The sequence below is a fragment of the Setaria italica genome, chromosome II (genome assembly GCF_000263155.2).
Source record: "Setaria italica strain Yugu1 chromosome II, Setaria_italica_v2.0, whole genome shotgun sequence".
Taxonomy (NCBI): domain Eukaryota; kingdom Viridiplantae; phylum Streptophyta; class Magnoliopsida; order Poales; family Poaceae; genus Setaria; species Setaria italica.
In genome coordinates this window covers 7,293,292-7,313,744 of record NC_028451.1, presented here as the reverse complement: position 1 = coordinate 7,313,744, position 20,453 = coordinate 7,293,292, and the positions used below count along the sequence as shown (strand labels likewise).

At 42.6% G+C, this 20,453-nt stretch overlaps 4 protein-coding genes across 4 annotated transcripts; all 4 read right to left on the bottom strand.

The window, feature by feature from the left end:
• Positions 1–2,697: 2,697 nt before the first annotated feature.
• LOC101767918 (pentatricopeptide repeat-containing protein At1g80270, mitochondrial) lies at positions 2,698–7,149 on the bottom strand. Its single transcript, XM_004955760.3, has 4 exons — positions 6,965–7,149; positions 6,698–6,756; positions 5,963–6,602; positions 2,698–4,326 (listed from the first exon to the last, which is right to left on the bottom strand). Coding segments are annotated over exons 2-4 (1,878 nt in total). The 5' UTR covers positions 6,700–6,756; positions 6,965–7,149; the 3' UTR covers positions 2,698–3,090.
• A 513-nt stretch (positions 7,150–7,662) lies between these two features.
• Positions 7,663–10,849, bottom strand: LOC101767516 (KHG/KDPG aldolase). The gene is made up of 9 exons (XM_004955759.2): positions 10,638–10,849; positions 10,453–10,507; positions 10,168–10,203; positions 10,024–10,068; positions 9,620–9,703; positions 9,235–9,300; positions 9,092–9,130; positions 8,763–8,862; positions 7,663–8,500 (listed from the first exon to the last, which is right to left on the bottom strand). The coding sequence occupies exons 1-9, from the start codon at positions 10,796–10,798 to the stop codon at positions 8,349–8,351; spliced, it is 738 nt and encodes a 245-aa protein (XP_004955816.1). The 5' UTR covers positions 10,799–10,849; the 3' UTR covers positions 7,663–8,348.
• A 391-nt stretch (positions 10,850–11,240) lies between these two features.
• Positions 11,241–14,531, bottom strand: LOC101767115 (eukaryotic translation initiation factor 3 subunit E). The gene is made up of 7 exons (XM_004955758.2): positions 14,090–14,531; positions 13,606–13,833; positions 13,389–13,510; positions 12,737–12,956; positions 12,188–12,330; positions 11,598–11,735; positions 11,241–11,410 (listed from the first exon to the last, which is right to left on the bottom strand). The coding sequence occupies exons 1-7, from the start codon at positions 14,459–14,461 to the stop codon at positions 11,320–11,322; spliced, it is 1,314 nt and encodes a 437-aa protein (XP_004955815.1). The 5' UTR covers positions 14,462–14,531; the 3' UTR covers positions 11,241–11,319.
• A 560-nt stretch (positions 14,532–15,091) lies between these two features.
• On the bottom strand, positions 15,092–16,377 carry LOC101762652 (trans-resveratrol di-O-methyltransferase). The gene is made up of 2 exons (XM_004959025.3): positions 16,111–16,377; positions 15,092–15,439 (listed from the first exon to the last, which is right to left on the bottom strand). Exons 1-2 carry the CDS (start codon positions 16,369–16,371, stop codon positions 15,137–15,139), a joined length of 564 nt encoding a protein of 187 aa, XP_004959082.3. The 5' UTR covers positions 16,372–16,377; the 3' UTR covers positions 15,092–15,136.
• Positions 16,378–20,453: the final 4,076 nt, after the last annotated feature.

The window sequence follows — 20,453 nt, the reverse complement described above, 5'->3', positions numbered from 1 at the left end:
TTCTTCAAAATTTAGTATTTTTCTTCTTTCGATCCAATCCATGAACTGCAGATATTCAGATATAAATTAACAAAAAATGAGTGAATTTGTGCTATACAGTTCTATAGATTTAAAAATGGCATAGTATATGCAAAGATGGCATGTGCCAGACGAGATGATCCACAAATCACAAATAATAATTCATCAATGAACTATAGCAAAGGTAGTAAAATTGCCCTAAACATAGGGAAACTTATAGGTCGAAATATAGTGTAGCGCTAGAGATAAATCAATCTAAAGCCTGGCAATTGATCCCCAGGTCTGGGCTTATATGATGCCAGACCGGACACAATCCCAACCGAAACAAACCAATCCTATCAATGCAAACTAACTCAAACCAACTGCTAACCAAAACCTAACTTATCTCTACTGCTTATCTTTTGCCGATGCCGACCCTTCATCCTGGCCATGGGCCTTCTTCCTGCGCCTGCTGCAATGCAGTCCCCACATGACATTGTTTGTCCGACAACTTGATGTTCATCCGTTCTTCATATCTATATGCAAAATATAAAACCTTTTTTTACATTTTTCAGGCTAAGTTGCCTGTTCAAATAATGGGTTGTAATTCTGTACTAAAAGAAGTTCACGTTTTCTAGAATAAATAGCAAGTACAAGTACGTGGGATCATTCCTTTAAAGCTGTAAGATGGTCACGCCAAATTGAATTTCTTGCTGTGCATGCTATGTCAAAACATGTGAACCCAAACATAAAAGACCAAGAAATTTGAATGCTAGTTGCCTCCAGAAAAATTATCTATTCTACTGGATCAGTACCAAGGTCCTAGTGTATGGCATGTTGAAAATGAGAAAAACATGATCTAGTTCAGTCCTGGAGAAGGCCTCATCCACTAAGCCCATTCCCCATGAAGCAGTCAGAGTACAGGCTTATTTGAAAATGTGCAGCTTCCGCAAGTCAAGACAGATGTTTCATAAGATGATTAAGGACTTAAATTTAGAACTTATCCCAGTGAAATTCATGCTCATGAGTTAGTCAACAATTTGCGTCTTAGGTTCACCTTTATTGAGTGCTTTAATAATTTTGCCAGGATAGAAAGATTAGAAACAAGTGTGGGAGTGGGACAGACAAGAGCTTGAGAAATTTCAGCTTTATATGACTCTTAGCAATAAACAGAAGTATAGTTTCATTTCACATTCCGCACTGGACAAGCATCCAAGTAGGAAAACCATGCCAAAAATATTAAGTGAAAGACATTAAAAACTGGGGGAAATGGAAAGAGTAAACTTTTGTCAATAATATTAGGTTAAAGATATTAAAAACAGGGGCTAACAGAAATAGTAAGTCAGACTAAATGCTGAAGACTACTGAATTGACCACTAGCTGTAAACTTGATTGCATTAACTAAAAACATGTTTTATGCAATCCAACCCAGCAGTCATATTAATTACATATAGTTAACAAAAAGGTACCTTCAGAGCCTTGCTATACAGTCTCTGCTTCCTCAGATGGAACAAAACCATCAAGGCTTCATTTCTTTCCAGGCGGTTGCCGACTTTCACCCATGTGTCAAGTACAGTCATAAGAGTGCTCATAGGAGTGTCCAATATGGTCTGGAAAAGAAGAGGTTGGAAGGGCGTGTCTGGCAATTTTTTTTCATGATGGTGGCCCTTCTGAGAAGGTCCATACCTGCCTGGCAATTGCTTTTCATGATTGCATTCCTCCTCAGTAGGTCCATCCCTTCCTTGCAATTTCTTCCAACGGCGGCCCCTCTTAGGAGGTCCATGATTCATGACTTGTTTCCACACCGCATTGATGCCGTGGCTGGGCTCACTACCGCAACCAGAGTTGTCATGGGGCTGATCAGCGGCAGCCTGATACAAGGGATCGCCATCAGCTTTGCTGTTGGTGAGGCTCCCAACGGGCGCTGAGCAAAACCTCCGAATCGAAGGGGCAACAGCTTCAGAATATCCGGATCGCAGTGCTTGGGACGATTGCCGGGAACCCCCATCTTGCAACAATCTCATAGAAGCAGTCTTCAACCTGACAAAACCAACCAAATGTTGGAAATTCGCGGCTCGGGTCCGAAACCAAAATTGCAACCAGAAGAATGTTGGCATTGCTATACAGTCATCTTACATTCCCTACAGCTGGGGCGGGGGGATTGGGCACCTTTGCGCAGAATGATCTTGCGAGGCCAAGAAGAAGAACCTAATCGAAGTAAGAATGGTCAGTTAGATTACAGTGCCACGGTACAAATAATTCCCTAACTAAATCGATGCTCAACAACCCGCCTGGGCAAGCTAGGGTTACGAAATCGATCTGGTCCGGGAGGACCGCCATTCCGCGCCAGTACGTACCAGAATAAGCTGCGGGTGGAAGAGAGCGCAGCGGCGCGCGCGAGGAGAGGAGAAAGGAGACGAGGAGGTTTTTTCCACTTTTACCCCCAAGCTTTTAGCTGTTCCCTAAACATGAGTGTTTTTTTTTGTTTGGTTTAATAATAAGATCCAGCCGTTTCCTCGTATTGCTCAAGTAGTAGTAGCGTTCTGTACAATGTGTACAGAGTCCGTCCCCAACTGCAAAGAACCTCCCGCAGCAAATTGTCACGAACCTTCGCTGGCTCACTGCTCAGCTCAATGAAAATGGAATTTGTGGTAACTGAGTGCAAATTGGATACAGTGATTTTATCAGCATGACTCCCAGAATCCCAAACTAAGGATCTCCTCTTTTCCATTTTTTTTTCAGCATAAGCATTGTCACTCATACAACACACCCTAATGATTTTGACAAATAAAAAACATATTTCATTAGCAGGACCCACAACGCAAATTTAAAAAGATTTAAAGCTGAAGATTATCTGTTCAATTTCCATGTATAGTCCAAACAGAGACACTGTTAGGAGAAGGTCCAATTCCAAATAGCAACTCGCCTAAAACGTTGATAATCTTGCAACACCTGCATACCAGGAGCACAAAATCCATGCTGGAAAGACAACAGCAGCCTGGTAGTATATTCTTCTATTCTGCAGTCTAAAAGCTTCAGGCCACCTTCTTTGAGCAGGGGTGGTCCATGGCAAAGGTATGAAAAAGAAAAAAATCACTCTAATAATCTTGTTATTTGCAAGTTATCGAGACGCCTCAAACATTCTATATCAGTCTTGGTCGGGCGCACATTGTCAGCTTTCATCCTTTCTCTGAACCCGTACGGTGTAACCTTAGCGCTGGCATAGGCTGCAAGTAACAAATTATAAGGCGGAGTCCTCCCTGGGTACCTGATCTGCTTTAGCCTATCAAATATCTTCTCGGAGTTATGTATGTCGCCCTTTTTTGCATAGGCACTCAGTAAGGTTATGTACGAGCGGAAAAGGGGATGTCTGTCAGGATTCTCTTCTGTCACATTCACCAGAAATGAGTCGGCTTTCGCTAACTCACCTGAATTCGCATAGAGCTTAACAATTGCATCCCAGGTTAGAGGGCTGCTTGGACACCCTTCGAGAAACATCCATTCTATAAACTCTTTGCCCTTGGACAGAAGTTTATGTTCTGCATACACGTTCAGCATCGCATTGAAGTACTTGGAAGTGAGTTTCGGTGATGTCTTTACCAGCGCTTCAAAAGTCTCCTCCGCTTGTTCGATCCGTCCAAGTTTACTCCATGCCTCAATAGCAGCCAAGAAGTCCTCCAACTTCGGTGTGGTGTATGAATTCCATATTCTCTGTACATCATCTGGCCTGCCAAGAATAGCATAGAGGTCAAGAAGAGACCTGGTGGCCTCGCGATTATCCTTTACATATACTTCCATAGCCCTGATAACCTCTTCTGCTTTCTCCGTGAGCCCCCCAGATATGTAGAATTTAGCAACCATAGTCTGGGTGGCAAAATCTGGCTCAAGACCATTGTCCTTCATCGTATTTAAGACTGACTCCATGCCTAATATGTCATTTGACTGCCCTTTCAAGTCAATCAGGAGCTTGTATGTAAAGCGAGAAAACTTTATATTTTCCTTTTCCATCAACATGAGAATGTCAGCTACCTTACCACGAGCAACCCTCTTGTACAGCAATATCATTTGGTTGCAAGCAGAGACAGTTAAAGGTAAAGAGAGTTCCCTTATTTCATTGAAGACTTGCTGTGCCTTCTGGACATCATCCTGACACACACAGTTAACAAGTAGAGTTTCATAGAGCACCTCATTCCTAAAGGGTTCCGGAACCCTCTCGATGTACTTTTGAGCAGCTTCAAAACCATGGTTCCGTGCTATCAAATCAAGATGGCTAGCATAATCACATTCTTCAAAATCTAGTAGTTTTCTTCTTTCGATCCAATCCATGAACTGCAGATTATAGGAATAAATTACCAAACAATAAGTGCATTTGTACTATCCAGTTCTATAGATTTGAAAATGGCATAACATATGCAAAGGTGGCTTGTGCCAGATGAGTGTATAGATTTTGTTGTAGAAAGATAGCATATATGCATGCAATGATCCATAAATCATACATAATAATTCATCAATGAACTAAATCAAAGGTAGTAACATTGCCTTCAACATTGGGAAAACTATAGGTCAAAACTTTGCATAGTTTAAGAAAAAAAGATCCATTATGTTCTGGCGCAGAACTGGATGATTTCAATAAAAAAAAGGTCCTAGTAGGAATGTAGGATTATCCCTACCATCAAAAGGTACATAAACAACTACTATAGGATATATAGAAAGAATACAAAAGCAAAAGTAACAAAGGCTGTCAGAGGCTTTAGGAGCCTTGCCTGGTTCACTTAACAAGGCATAACCAAAGAAGAAATGAGAATGGGGAATAACTTAACCCCTTGCTCCCTCTGTGTATTCTCCGTTCTTTGTAACATTGCGAAGGGAAAGAGAAAAAAAACAGTACTAAATACAAACCAAATATGTTTGAATTATTGATCAAATTGTTCAACTGCTACCTTTGAGGCTTTGACAAATAATGTCACCAAAAAGTATGGAATCAAATCCATATTGTATTCTACATAAAAACAATGACAGTGGTTGTCCGTCAACTTGATGTTTATCCCTTCTTCATATCCCTATGTGAAATATAACATTGTTTTACATTTTTAGGCTAAGCTGCCTGTTCAAATGATGGCTTGTAATTCTGTACTCAAAAGAAAGTTCACGTTTTCTAGAATAAATAGCAAGTACAGGTACAGGGGATCATTCGATCTAAAGCTGTAAATAGGTCATGCCAAATTGAATATCTTGCGGTGCATGCTATGTTAAAACATGTGAACCCAAACAGACTAAGAAATTTGAACGTTGCCTCTGTAAAACTTAACTGTCCTGATGGATCATACCAAGGTCTCGGTGTACGCCATGTCAAAAATGAAAAGGACGTGATCTAGTTCAGTCCTTGAGAAGGTCTCATCCACTAAGCCATTTCCCCATGAAGCAGTCAGAGTACAGGCTTATTTGAAAATGTGACGCCTCCACAAGTCAAGGCAAATGTTTCATAAGATGATTAAGGACTTAAATTCCAAACTTGTTACGAATGAAATTCATGCTCATGAATTAATAAACAAATAGCATCTTTGTTTCAGCTTTTACAGAGTGCCTCAATAATTTTGCTGGGATAGAAAGATTAGAAGCAAGTGTAGCACAGATAACAGATCAAGAGATTTCAGTTTCACATGATTCTTAGCAAGAAAGAAGTACAGTTTTACACTCCAAACTGGACAAACATTGGGAAAATCATGCCAAGAATATTATGCGAAGTATTAAACACATGGGGGAAATAGAAAGAGTAAACTTCTGTCAAGAATATAAGGCCAAAGGCATTAAACAGGAGGGCTAACAGAAATGGTAGGTCAGACTAAATGCTGAAGACTACTGGATTAACCACTAACTGTAAACTTAAATGCATTCCACTAAAAACATGTTTAATCTAATCCAACCCGGCAGTTATAATAGTTATATAGTTAACAAAAACAGGTACCTTCAGAGCCTTGCTATACAGCCTCTGCTTCCTCAGATGGAACAAAACCATCGAGACTTTGCTTCTTTCCAGACAGTTACCGGCTTTCACCCATGTGTCAAGTACAGCCATAAGAAGACTCGTAGGAGTATCCAATACAATCTGGAACAGATAAGGCTGGAAGGTAGTGTCTGGCAATTTATTTTCATGATGGTGGCCCTTCTGAGAAGGTCCATCCCTGCCTCGCCATCTCATTTGATGATGGCGGTTCTCCTGAAAAGGTCCATCCCTGCTTGGCAATCTCATTTCATGGTGGTGGTTCTCCTGAGAAGGTCCATCCCTGCCTGGCAATTTCTTTCCACGGCGGCCCCTCTTAGAAGGTCCATATTTCTTCTTCAGTGTATGATTCTTGACCTGTTTCCTCGCTGCATTGGTGGCATGACTCGGCTCACTGCCATGATCAGAGTTGTTGTGGGGCTGATCAGCAGCATCCTGATACGAGGATGCTCCATCAACTTTGCTGCAGGTGAGGCTCGCAATGGGCAGCGAGCAAAACCTCCGAATCAAAGGGACAACCGCTTCAGAATACCCAGCCGGCAGTACTTGGGATGATTGCCGGAGACCCCCATCTCGCAACAATCTCACTAAAGCAGTCTTCAACCTGACAAAAGCAACCAAATATCAGAAATCTGAGAGTTGGGCCCCAAACCTTACATTGCAACAAAAAAAAATGGAATTTCTATGCATTTGTCTTACATTCCGGCAGGGTTCGGGCACCTTGCGCAGAAAGAACCTGCGAGGTCAAGAAGAGGAACCTAATCGAAGCAGGAATGGAAGATTTAAGTTAGATTACAGTGTCAGGCCGCCAGGGTAACCACGCTACAAAAATATCCCCCCCCCCCAATTAATTCAACGCTCAGAATCACAGCAAAGAAGATATTTGGCAGAACAACCCGCCGGAGCAAGCTAGAGTTACAAAATCGATCCGGTCCGCGAGGACCACCACACCGAACAAATACGTACCGGCGGCGGCGGGGAAGAGGAGGAGGGATACGGCACTCGACGCGATACGGGGGCTTGTAGCGTCCCCGAGACGCCGGCGGCGAGGTCGCCTGGGCGGGCGCAGCAGAATAAGCTGCGGGTGGAAGAGGAGGAGAGCGCAGCGGCGCGCGAGAGGAGGGGAGGAAGGAGACGACGCGGTTTTTCCAGTTTTACCCCCACCAGGGTTTTAGCGTTCTAAACCCCTGAGCATGAGTGCTTTTTATTTGGAAGGGCAATAGTAATTTCTAAGAAGATGGCAAAACGAAGACTAGCAAAAAAAAAACATTGATATGAGAGGAAGTTTATGCTTAGCCCTAAAATAAAATATTATTCAAGGAAAATATATGCAAATTGATTAACATTTCTACCGAGATTTAAAACGTATATTTTTCGTGCCTAAAGTATGTCACAATTTTTTTCTGCTGAAGAATCAGTTAGACATGTTGATTTCAATATAATTCTAAAAAATCGCGATAGTGCTTTTGGGTGACATTTTTCTTCCCTCATGTCTTACAAGTTATTATAGGAGGGAAATTGGGCCAATGGAGGGAAATTTCACTTTTTTCAGGTGAATATTTTCGTCACTTTCGTCAGTTCTTTTGCGGCGGGATTTTCCATTTTATTTCTGATCTAGCCTCATGCCCAGCATATGCCAGGATGGTGCTCATTCACATCCCAGATTCAACAGGCTCAATGTCACTGTTTTGCACCTAAAAAGGACCATTTGCACATCTACAATTACATAATAACATGCAAAACTGTTCAACATGTGATCTCCGTTTGCACGAGAGTAACTAGAACCTAGAAGTAAGCCTACTCTGGCACATCATAGCACGGGTTCAGGCGCCCTGATCATATCTGTTCCCATGCCTATAGGCTACAACATATTAACATCATCAGAAACGAGGTATCACTTCCCTCCTGAGATACATCTACTGCAGCAACAAGAAACCTTGCAATGACCCTTCCTTCGCCTCCCTTCTCTTGTGAATTGTGGTGTTTCCACTGCAGCTGAATGTGTAGTTGGCTTCTTGGCATCACGACAGCCTCTTCACACTTCTGATCAGGACCGAGCATGAACGCGCTTCCGCTAGCTGCAACGATCCTTGTTCGGAGAGCACAATTTTGGTGTATTCTTGCACAAAGCGCCAGTACTCCTATAGCTGTATTTGGGAGATGGAATGACTTCTCCTGCAGAAGGGCGGTATCCCTGATTTTCTTTTAGTTGGCAGTGTTAGGACCTTATCATACTCCTCCATATGTGCTCAACCCGAGAAGATCCTACAGCATGATGGCTAGCCAAAGGATATGTGCCTCATATTCTAGACCACAAATCTGCGATGCTTGTAGAATTGTCAGATTTGTCTCACTTTGTGGACTGCAATGCCTCAAAAGTGGCTTGACTTGCAAGTTCCGATATTTCGCTGAATTTCCCCTTCCTCATCAATTCTTTGTCAAAAATAGCATCAGATAACACCACTGCGGATGCCCCTGCTTCCACATACCCCTTGATTGAACCTAAGACAGGCAGAACATCATCAGATTGGAATGGTTCAAACTTCACTTTCAATCAAGAACCATTTTTGCAATGAAAATGTTGGAAAATAATTCCTTCGTGCTACTGCTAACTTTACTGTAAATATTCCAAATGACATCCTTACATGATGCTATAGACTGTGTTTTTACTCATTTCAGCAGATGAGACATTTGATACTGAACAGAACTGTTGGAAGTTATCTCGTCATCATTGGAGATATAGATGCTAAACAAGGCTGCTTACCTATTTGGATTCCTTGAGAAGCAACCATCGGTACAAGAGGAAATGGTTTCTTCAGAGCAGACATGTACACCTCTCCACCCATCACTGACACTGGGTACACCTAATCAAATTAGAACAGAAACCAATTAATGTCAGATGACCATTAACCAGTAAGTGCAAACATTAAATTACTCATTACTTTATAGGAAACCAAATGGCAGATTAAATTTCTTTGTGTAAACCATATGATGAAAAGGCTTATTCACAGTCATGTTTTGTTAATTTTCTGCTAAATCTCTTGAATCTACAAGGTACACATGCCTATGAGAAGAAATGTGCAGTTATGAAACCTTAACGACTTTTGCGCCAGCACTGCAGGCAGATAAAACCTATATCAGATAAAAAAATGTCAGTGAACAAAAACAACTTAATGCATCTCAGAGCTGCTATGCTCCAATTCTGTGGAAGTTGACACTTGTCATGTGATACATACTTCAGTTGGTGTCAGGACTCCAGGGATGTATAGAACCTTACTTTCTTCAAGATCATGGAGTACTTCCTAAGAATACAGAGTGCATGAATAAATCAAAATCAAGTTACAAAACGTGTTAAAGAAATGCAATGTGCATGAAATCAGCATCTAGTTACAGTTTATAACGTTGAAGAACTGTATTAAAGTATAGAATAGGTGCATGAATGAACCAGCACCTAGTAACAGTTCATGATGTTAACAAACCACCTTATAAAAAAGTACAATGTGCACGCATCAATCAGCAAGATTGATGATGTTAAATAGCTGAAAATGGGAAACATGCACATGATTAAGAGAAAATGAAACGATATTACAAATGGAATAGACTAACAGAGTGACCATTTACCATGACTGTGCCAGGACTCATCAGAAACTGTGCACCAGCTCCTATGGCTTTCCTTGCATCAGCAGCATTTAAGACCGTGCCAACCTAATTTGAAGAACATCAACAGGTGACAAGATGCAAGGATTATGTGTTGCTTGTTGATGTGCTTGAGAGTTAAAATTAGTATGACTGTGCAGGACAGCTATAACAGCGTGACTACTGACTATCACTTTCTTTAACTACAAACATAGTGCTGTTTGCATAGTTTATTAGTAGTCAAAGATAAGAATATAAACTATACAGTTTGCAAGTTCAGGCATAAAAAATTCATGAGTAATATGGACATTGAACAAATCAAGTGCACGTGAGTAGACAAAATGCAACATTGATGCAGAAATCTACCAAGTAATGCCACATGGAATTACCCCGAAGGTTAAAGAAGGATAACTCCTGCAAAGATCTTCAATAACCTGTAGTGTGAAGATTTACCAATCAGTCAGGAACAATCAGAGAAGCAATGCTCAAGGTAAAAGGGAAAACTTGCAGAGGAATGGTGAAACGGGCATCACCTCTAGCACTCCTGGAGTCGACATCACGACCTCCAGCTGAACAATACAGAACATAAGTGAGCAGAAGCGATGGGGGCATGAAACGACGGTAACGTAAGCAAACCATGAATGCACTGTTAAACGCAGGGCTCCAAGGCCCCAATGATGAGGATTGCAGCAGAGACAGAAAGATGAGCCGGAAAGAAACATCAGTGACGCGAACATTGCAGTGAGAGCACCAGCCTCCTACCAGTCCACGCACGCATCAGAGAAGACAGACACGGCACACGGCATCGAGCAACTCACCACTGTGACGCCGCCGAGCACGGCCGCATGCGCCGCCTGCAACGCCGTCTCGCCACTGCAAGGGAAGGGAGCCACGAAGAGGGTCAGAAGTGACGGCCAGCCAACTTCCCTCTCGGTCCCCGCTCCAGAGAGGACTACCGCCGAACAGGTAGCGGGCGTGGCGGGAATGATTGACGGTTCCTTACTCTTCCGCGCGGAGGCACGCGATGACGCGCGAGCGCAGGATGGCGGCGAGAGCCCTCGGGGGTGGCCGCGGCGCTGCCGCGGTCGGCATGTGCTGAGCTCGCCGCCGCCGGCGAGGCGGGGAGGCGGTGGGGAGGGGCAGCTGGGTGGCGGCAACGCGCATTGTCGGGCGGCAAACCGAGCTTCAGATAAGAGTCGTCGGCAGTCGCCGCCGGAGCTCGGAAATATCCATGGCTTTACGCGGCGTAAACGGGTAGTGTCTCACGGGATCAAACATCAGTTGGGCTGGGCCTGGACTGGGCTTCTATTTGACATCAGTTGGGCTGGGCCTGTAGCTCGTATAACTCAAAAAAAGAAGAAGAAGCCTGTTGTAACCCAGTTTGGTCGGCGAAATTTGGATGAACAGAGTAACAGAGACCAGAAGACTCCAAGGAGATGAGATTATACACAATCCTATGTTTCAACAGTCATCATTTCTTTTTAAACAAGTAGATGAGATTATACACATTCGTACAACTTTCCTATATTTTTTCCAACCATTTGCTTTGAGTATATCCCTTCCTATACATCCCCCGCCCCCCCCCCCCCCCCCCCCCCCCCCCTATGAGCCCTACAAGTCCAAAATTAGCAAAGCCCGTCTCTGCACAAAGTGCTGGTAATTCTTGGCGCATCATGAAGACACAGTTATGCTGCCTGAGCTGGTTCCACAGTGCTTTGCGCTAGCATGTAGGTCCGCGTGTTAAGATTCTTTAATCTCTCGATAATCTGCTCATGTCTGCAACTCCAAAAAAAAGTTTTATTTCGCAGTGAATGGGCAATACTGCAGAGAAGAAGATTGCAACTCTAACTACAAAAATATGATTAATATTGGACTAAATTGCATTAGGAGGTAGTAATATTTGAATGAAGACAGTACTGCGAATTTTCATGTGGTGAATATGTGTGAAACAGAGGCAACTTACACATCAGCATGATTGACCGTCATGATAAGAGTTCCCGACGCTGAATCAATCTTGGCATCCAGTTTCAAACTCTTAACCAAGTTCATAATCCACAATTCCGCCTCATTGTACCTCATGTTCAGCTTTTCCGCAAGAATGCTGCTTATTGCATAAAAAACATAAACATCGGGGCAAAACTTAGTCTAAGAATTGTTAATGGTAAAGTTATACTACAAAAATATGAAATAAAAATCTATGAACAATATGCTCTTAGACTGAAAAAAGGACCAGTACAGGTTTTGCACTCTCAGAATGCTAGTTAACAGCATGCCGTTGTTCCTAACAGGTCTAATCAACAGGCCGATTAGCAATCTATAATCTGAATTAGTGAAAGCAGATGAAGAAGAATGCAATTTCTATTACAAAGATCATTTTTTTCTGATGGACAAAGCAAATAGTAGACACAGAAAAGGCAGATTGGCAAATGGTCTAAAAAGGGTTTTAGAAGTCTGGTTTTAGTGCAGCTTTTATGGTTGTGCAGATTTCCATTTAATCATAGTAATAGAATTTCTTCAGTGACTAAAGGTGAGTGAGAAGTCAGAAGCACCCACCTAATATCAATGCACCGATGTATGCGGCAGTAAGTCTCGAAAATAAACAGACGGGCATTTTCAAAGAACTCATCTCTCATAGGAACAGTGTTGGGATTTCCTATTTCAACGCGCTTTCCCAAAAATGGATCGTTCAATATAACCTAGAAAGGCAGCCATTAGAACACAAGAAAGGTAAGACAACAAGTTTCATGTGAGAATATAACTCTAGTTGATTATTGAGGCAGCAGATAAGATATTAAGATAGCATGTCCTATAATATATAAGAGAATATAATTATCGTTGATTATTGAGGCGCCAGTGCCATTACACTTCACTGTTGAAAATTTAGATACAATGCTTCTAGAAGTAATAAATAAACTTTGGTTTGTGGGAGAAAAAACAATTTTAGCCAGTGATCAAATAAATTATAAAACTTAGAAGCATTAGCAGATAATGACTCACATTACAAAGGAATGTTTTTCAAGCTTTTAAACATCCCAACAGTAGATACATGTGAAGTTCAATAAATACAATGGTTATGTTTGGTAAAAATAGCATCAAACTAACCTGCTCACACTCCATTAATTTCTGTTGTGCACCATCAAAATCATAGTTCACATACAAGCATTCCAGGAATTCAGTTATGGGATCTTTGTAGCTACGCTTCTCCTGCTGAATGACTTTAATGAGCTCGTTAAGCATATTCTTTCTCCTTTTGTTCACAACAACTGCAATAGCTAGGTATCTCAGAAGATGGTGTGCATTTGTCTGAATAGCATTCAAGTACCTGGACAAGAAGTATAAGAGAAAAGATATTAATTGACAAATCAGGTACTATGACCTTGACATCAAAGAAAAATTACTTTGGTCGTTGAACTAGATAATACATCAGGAAGGAAAGATGCTGAAGCAAACTCTAAATTTCAAAAATAAATTATTTTGAAACCTTCCTGTTGATGAATAATTCTATAGTTACTTGTATATACGTGTTGTGTTTGGGAGTAACTATATTTTCTCTATGAAAAGAACAAGCATGGACTATTTAGTTAGAAGAACTGTTTGCTTCCATTCTAAATTTGAAACTTCAAAGGAATAATCATAAATCAGTTCTGTGGTTATATTCCTAGTGTGTTACTTACTCAAATACTGGGCTAGCATGCTACCAGTTTTAACATAATAAGAAGAAAACTAAAACATTTTGGTCATTGAATAGATAAACCTGTCTTGGAAGAACAGATCAGTGATCCCATTTCTACCGTTTTCATGGTTAAAGAAGATAAAGAGACTCCAATGCATCAGCCATATCCTATTCTGGAGCTGATTTAGAGGTGATGAGAAGTTCTGCCAAAAAAAAAAAGAAGAAGAACAGTCAGGAGTAAACTATATGATGTAACCTAAGAACAATAGGCACATCATGAAAAGATGATAGGGAAAACCTTTGAATCGATAATCTCCTTTAAGCGATTAAGCTCTTCGAGCGCAGCATCCCAGTTTCGATTTAAAATCTCTGATGCCAACATCCCCCACAAAGCTCTCACACTCCTCTCGCTGTTTGTGGACAAAACACGATACTGGTAGAGGTAGGCAGCAGCATCTGAGTAGGACCCACACTCAAACAGAAATTTAGCATCATCATACAAGGCCTCAATCTGATCAGGGCCAATCTGCATTGTGAACAAAAAAGAGTTTGAGTAGCTGAGTAGCACATCACATCATCAAAAACATCCTGAACAGCACAAAACACGCCATATAACAACACAATATGCCCAACAAACTTGATCAAACTTTTCTAACAAAAAAGGTAGACTTAACTAACATCGAAAACAGATAGGAAAGTTTTTAAATTTGTCTCCAATTCAGATCATAAGCGAGGTTAAAAACAAAAGAGTAAATAATCCTTAATCCACAGTCGTATAGTACCTGGAAGCGCTCCTGGAGCATGTGGACGTTGTACTCCTTGTCCGGCCTGAGCAGCTGCACGAGCTGCGGGTCCCGCAGGAAAGCGTAGAGCGGCAGCGCGGGGGGGCCCGTCTGCTGGAGCGCCACGAGCCTGTCGACGACCTCGGCGCGGCGCGCCACCATGCCGCCGGGGACCTCGTCGGTGCCGTGGAGCGACCTGTGGATGGCCATGGCGTAGTCGACCATGTTGGTGCCGCCGAGGAGGTCGAGCTTCGCGGCCAGGATCTCCTCCTCCGGGTAGAGCCCCCGCTCCTGCAGGGACTCCAGCAGCGGGAACACCAGGTGGCGGTCGAGGTGCGGCGCCAGGCGCGCCGTCAGGTCGTGCGCCGCCATGGCTGCTGGGCCGCGTGCAAGGGCGAGGCCGGCGGCGCGTTGGGGATCGGAAGAGCAGGAGTTGGTGGGAAAGCAGGGGAATTTTGTGAGTGGAGAGGGAGCGCATGTCAAATTTGAATATTTGATGGTTGATTTTGATTGTCAAAAGGGACACCCACCTCCGGTGAATAATTTTTTTAAAAAATAAAACAAAGGAAAAGTAGCTAATAAGGAGGTAAAGGACCAAATGCTATAAAGAAATTCGCAATCATGGAGCAGGCCTTCATATATAAAGGCAATATTTCTTCTTTTAAACAATTATTACATTTGGAGGATGCACACCCTTTGGATTGAATTTGAACAATTAAATTCAAATTTTCACAGGACAATCCATCTTATTAAAACAAAACACACCCCCAATTCACAGCGTGTAAGATGCTCAAAAATATGGTACAACTTGCCTAATCGCAGTTGCCTTTTCTTTTTGTCATGGTTTCAAAAATCAAAATGCAAGGGCAAAATCTTCATGTAACCATGTATATACTTGCAAATTAATGATACCACAAATCTTTTATTGCAAAAAATGCAAATAGTACTCGACAGTAAAAACACAAGATCCATACATGGCGCAATGCATAAGCGATGGCCTTCTTCAATACTCTTGACAGGTCGTTTATGGTCGGATCAGCAGGTCAGCTACGGAAATACCTCAATCAGTGACCGGGTTGTTCCTGAGATGGGAGTAATCTTGTATCGAGTGAACCCTGCATCCAGGAAAATCTTTTGCCACGTGTCCTCCGTTCTCTCTTTGCCTTCTACCACCACCATCATGCATAGGTCCATCAAAAGCTGAGCTTCCAGTGTTTGTTTAGATGGAGATCCTGATAGCACAACTTCTGTTATTACCACTTTTCCCCTTGGTTCTCGAGCACAAACAGCTTCCTTGGACCGTTTTAAGATTTGAACGCAATCCTCGTCGCTCCAGTTATGTAGCACACACTGTCATAAGATAGTACAGTTACCACATTACATAACCTGCTATCGCTAAGACATCACAGCATCTAATTATGTCATACGATATCACAAATTTTGTGTTGTCAAACAAAATAATTAAATAAAATCTTTGCTAATGTTCAATCATTGGAAAATTCCTTGTCTTAATCACCTAAAACTACAACTGCATGCCTGCATATGTAGCTTATTATTAAAAATGTAACATGTGACTTTTATATTATTAGAACTTGACCTAAAGCTTTAAAAAATGACTGAAAGGTAATAAAAGTTTCAGTTATATGAAACTTTAGACACTCCCAAAAATATGTAAAACGTGCTTTGTCAATCATAAAGTATTTATGCAAAAAAGAGTATAACTTAATTGTTTAGGTTTCTTGTTTAATTTGAAACATATTTTCTGTTTTCATACTACTCACTTATTAGGACCAGGGCGCTCTTTTGTTTTTGATATATATTCTTCTAGTGGTACGTGATAATGCTCATTGCCAGCTAAGACTTGTTGTGACTTCGTCAATTTTAAGATTTGTCAACCTCATATTTCGGAGTTTTTCCATAGTTGCAGGGTGTGCGTGCGTGTGTTTATAAAGATATATGTGTGTATTTATATGTGAGTTCCTGCCTTCATATGTACGTGTCGGAAAAATAAAATATTTAACCTTAAATAAGACAGCATCAGCCGGAGGGATGAACTCCCTCATGTCGCCGGCAACGAACTCAACGGTGCCATCAGCCGGCATGGCCTCCACCACACGTGGCAGATCCAGCACCGAGCACCTCACGTGCGGGAAGGCCCCGGCAATGGCCCTCGCTGTCGTCCCGTTGTGGCCTCCGACGTCCACCACGGACGCCACCCCCGCGAACACCTCGCCGTGCTCGCGGACGACGATCTCCGACACGAAGCTGGTGTCGGAGCCCATCGCCGCGTCGAAGCACGCGCCCAACGCCGCGTCCCGGCGGATGACGTCGTAGAAACCCGCACCGTGCGCCATGGCGAACGGCGTCCGCTCCGCCGCCGCGGCGCCGGTGCCGGCGCCGTCCTTCTGGAGCCACTCGGCCAGGTTCTGTGACGCCGTGACGAAGTGCGGCGTGCTCAACAGGGTCAGGAACTGGGAGACGCACGTGCTGCGTCCTCCAGCATCGTCGTCGTCGACCAGGAGGCGAGAGGCCGCGGTGAGGTGATAGCACGCCGCCGCGCCATCGTCGGTGATCTTCTCCTGTCTGAAGATGCCGGATGCGGCCAAGAAGGTCATGATACGAGACAGGCATGGCCGTTTGCTCGCGGCGACGGGGACGGCGGCGTGCAGCTCCGGCAGGGAGGCCGCGCCGCCGCGGCGGTGGATGGCGTTGGGGATCCCAAGCTTGATCGCGCACTGGAGTGCCATGGATTTTATGTAGCCGAAGCCGTGGCACCAGAGCACGGCCTCGGCCTGCGTGAGCTCAGCACCTGTGGTCGCCATGGATAGCACCGGCATAGATGATGGGCTTTGAGCCATGCTCTTTGTTTGCTCCTACGAGTTTGAGTGGTTTATTGTGCGAGTTGATTTGCGAGATGAAATGATCACATCCTAGGCCGGGTATTTATAGACCCGAGCATTATTTTTTTAGACTTTTCATGATCCTTGATGGCAGCATTATTCTGTTCTTCAAGGAAAAAAATCCGTTGCTTTTTTTTTAGTGCAACAATCTTTGTTTGCAGTTAACCTGTTTAGGGCCAACTTGGCAAGACTATGGTTCTAGCTAAAACAGCTATGGTCGTAGCTCCTTTAGTGGAGCAGCTTCTCTGGTGGAGCTGAAGTTATTCTGAAAAGTATTTGGTAAAATAGCTTCTTTATTTTTAAGAATGGTTGTGAAATGTCAAATGTCCAATGTACCTTGTGGGCTTGTAACGTGATTTCCGTATGAATGAAAAGATTAGTAGACAAATTGATAAACAGAATTATTAATTAACCTTTTCTTTTTTATACTATATAGCTAACTTTTTTCACTTTTCATTTTTTTCCACCGTACCTTTTTTTTTTCCTATACCGTGGTTATCCTTTCCAAATTTTCCAACCCGTCCCAGGGGCGACCACATCATTTCTTTCTTTCCCCCGTCTTCTACCTTATCCGTTCGCCTCGCGAGGTTCACTCAGGCGGCCACGACTCTGCTCTTCCCCGCAGCGCCGTCGGGCTCTGGCCTCGCACCGCGCCTCCCTCGCCACCCTACTTCATCCATGTCGTGTTTTCCGCTCCCGTGCCGTTCCAGTCTTCCGTGGCCGCGGCTGAGTCATGGATGCTGGGCACCGCACTCACAGTCTTACACCAGCTCCGACCGCCATGCCTACCACAGCGGGCGGCGCGCCCGTGCCAGGTGAGAAGCGGCCGTGTACCTACCGCAGCCGGCGGCAAGCGTTCAGGTACGACGGGAGAGACGATTCAGAGGCAATTTTGGATGTTATTTCTGCGGATTCGAGGGGTAATTTGGTGATAGCATGTGTATGGATGGAGGAGGAGCCGCGGGGAGCTATTATTTTCAGCTCTCCCGGTCTAGTTCATTTTGCAAAACAGCTTCACGAGAGCTTCGCCGGTTTGCAAATGACCTTTGGTAGAGCTCCAGGTGATGCTGTCGGAGGAGCCGCCAAAGGGGCCCTTAAAATCCTTTTATTTGATTGAAGTAGCTAGTGCATCCAGTTACTGTATTTAAAGTTGAAGTTCGCAGAGAGAACAAAGTGGCTGTTTTTTCATCGTTTAGGTTGTACTCCCCTGATTTAAATTGTAGTTTATTTTGACTTTCTATATACATGATTCTTGTTGCGCATCTAAATATACATTATGTCTAGATGTATAAGTGTATATTGAAAATCTAAAATGACTTATGGTTTGGAACGGTGGGAGTACGAAATGTCAAGTTTAATTGAATGGAGATAGTATTGTTAGAATTGATCTCAGGTTAATTGTTGCATGCCCATGAGAATAGCTAGGACAAAAGTTGATAACTGTCCATCATGATGGTGAACTCTAACCACCTCCTTGCCCTGGCCGGTCCCAAGTCACCGTGCATATAAAGAAAGGGACACCTCAGCGCACGTTGAAACAGTGGACACCTAGTCTAGTACTGATACTTCGCGAATTTGCGTTACTACGGGCAAAACAAATTCCGTCCATAAACATCAAATATTATCGTGTGAAATATTTACTTCTACAGACTCAAACACATGCGGAATACTCCCAATGTAAAATAAAAAATGACTTTGTAATGACTAATAACATAAGCATAAGTACGCTTGGATGCTCTTTATCTTAACTTGCAGAAGAATAATCATGTGACCAATTCCCAAACAATATATGGCAGTTAATTACCTTTACATCGTAATCGTTTCTAGCAAGCTCTAACGGTGACTTGAACAACCTTCAACATTGAATTCAGCGGGACATTAATCATGTGGAACAAGTACGAATACAAGTCATTCAAAGGCCACCCCCATCTATCTTATTTCTTTGCCTGTGATGCGCCAAAGATAATGTTTCATAATGGTCGGTAGTCTTGTCCTCCAGACATTCGCTTCATGCGCCAAAAGATCGATGAAGAAGTTGCGCCGCATCGTAATAGCATCCTGTACGTAAGATGAGTGCTTACTTCAAGTTTCGCTCTCGTGTGATGGGATTTATCGTATATTGTAAAATCACAAAGGAACGTACAACAAAGTATATTTACTCACTGTATAGATGTGCATGTTTCGAGGACATCCGTGGCATAATTTGGAATGCGTTTAGTGTCAATCACAATAAGTTTCTTCCGCTTAATGTCGAGTACATAAAGCAGGTAGGTATTGACGTGCTTCTATGGCAAGAGAAATTGCAAAGCACTTAGTATTGGGACCACAAAAGATATGTAATAAACAAATAACAACATGAAAAGGACTTACATATTTACAACCTAGCATGTCATATTGTACTATTTCCCATTCACCAATCTTATCACCCAACTCTTTACCACTGCTATGTGTATGATATTTTTCATGACGTGTTAACTCCAACATTTTCTGAAGTGGAATGATATATAGCCATGATCAATACCACTTATCAATTTTATGTATAACAAATATAAATAGACAATGAATGTAGTATATTCCACAGTATGATTGCAATTATAAACAAGCTAACTTATACAAAACCATAGATCCACGTGATGCTTTGCAACCTTGTTATACTTTATCATCCCTTTAGCCTCTCGGTATGCAAGAAACCGAACACCTAAGTTGAAAAATGGTTTAGGCATGGGTGAACCTCGTTTCAACAACACCTTAAGATCACCGAGTTTATACACACTCTTGTAGGGTAAATCACTTCTTACCCAAACCTTATTGCAAAACAATAGATAGGGATGATGCATAAGAAATCATAATAAACTGCAATACTATTAGTGGTAAACGAAAGTGATGAAGTATGAAGTACCGAGCTTACTCCAATTCCACAGGATCCTCGATTGTCAAAATATAATCACAAAAACTCTCAGCTAATTCATCTCTCTTCAAGGGCCAGTCCTTGTAATATAGAAGAACATCTTGCTTATCTGATTCTATCTGTCAAGCAAGATGTATTCATATGCGGCGGATACATGATTCCGATCAAGGTAAGCTTCATCCTTTTCAGGTGTATCTTTAGACATCACCCTCGCAGATTTCTCTAGTTCCAGCAATATATCCGGACTATAGCCACCCTCGTCACAAGTGGACGTCAGTTCCATGGATGGCTGCTCCAGGGATGACTGCTGATGGAAAAAGGAGATAACATATAAACTCATTTACTTAGTACCGGTTCCGCAATATGATTCACTGAGCGTTAAGCTTGTGGGTAGCTTACCTCGGAACCGTCTGACATGGATGGATGCTGAGATTTAGGATGCTGAATGTAGTGGTTTCAAGTTCACAGGGATCGGACAATGACTTGCGCTTGTTGACTGCTTATACTGAAATTTTTTTATTCTTTTAGATGGAGGCCATATTTATAATTAAACCTA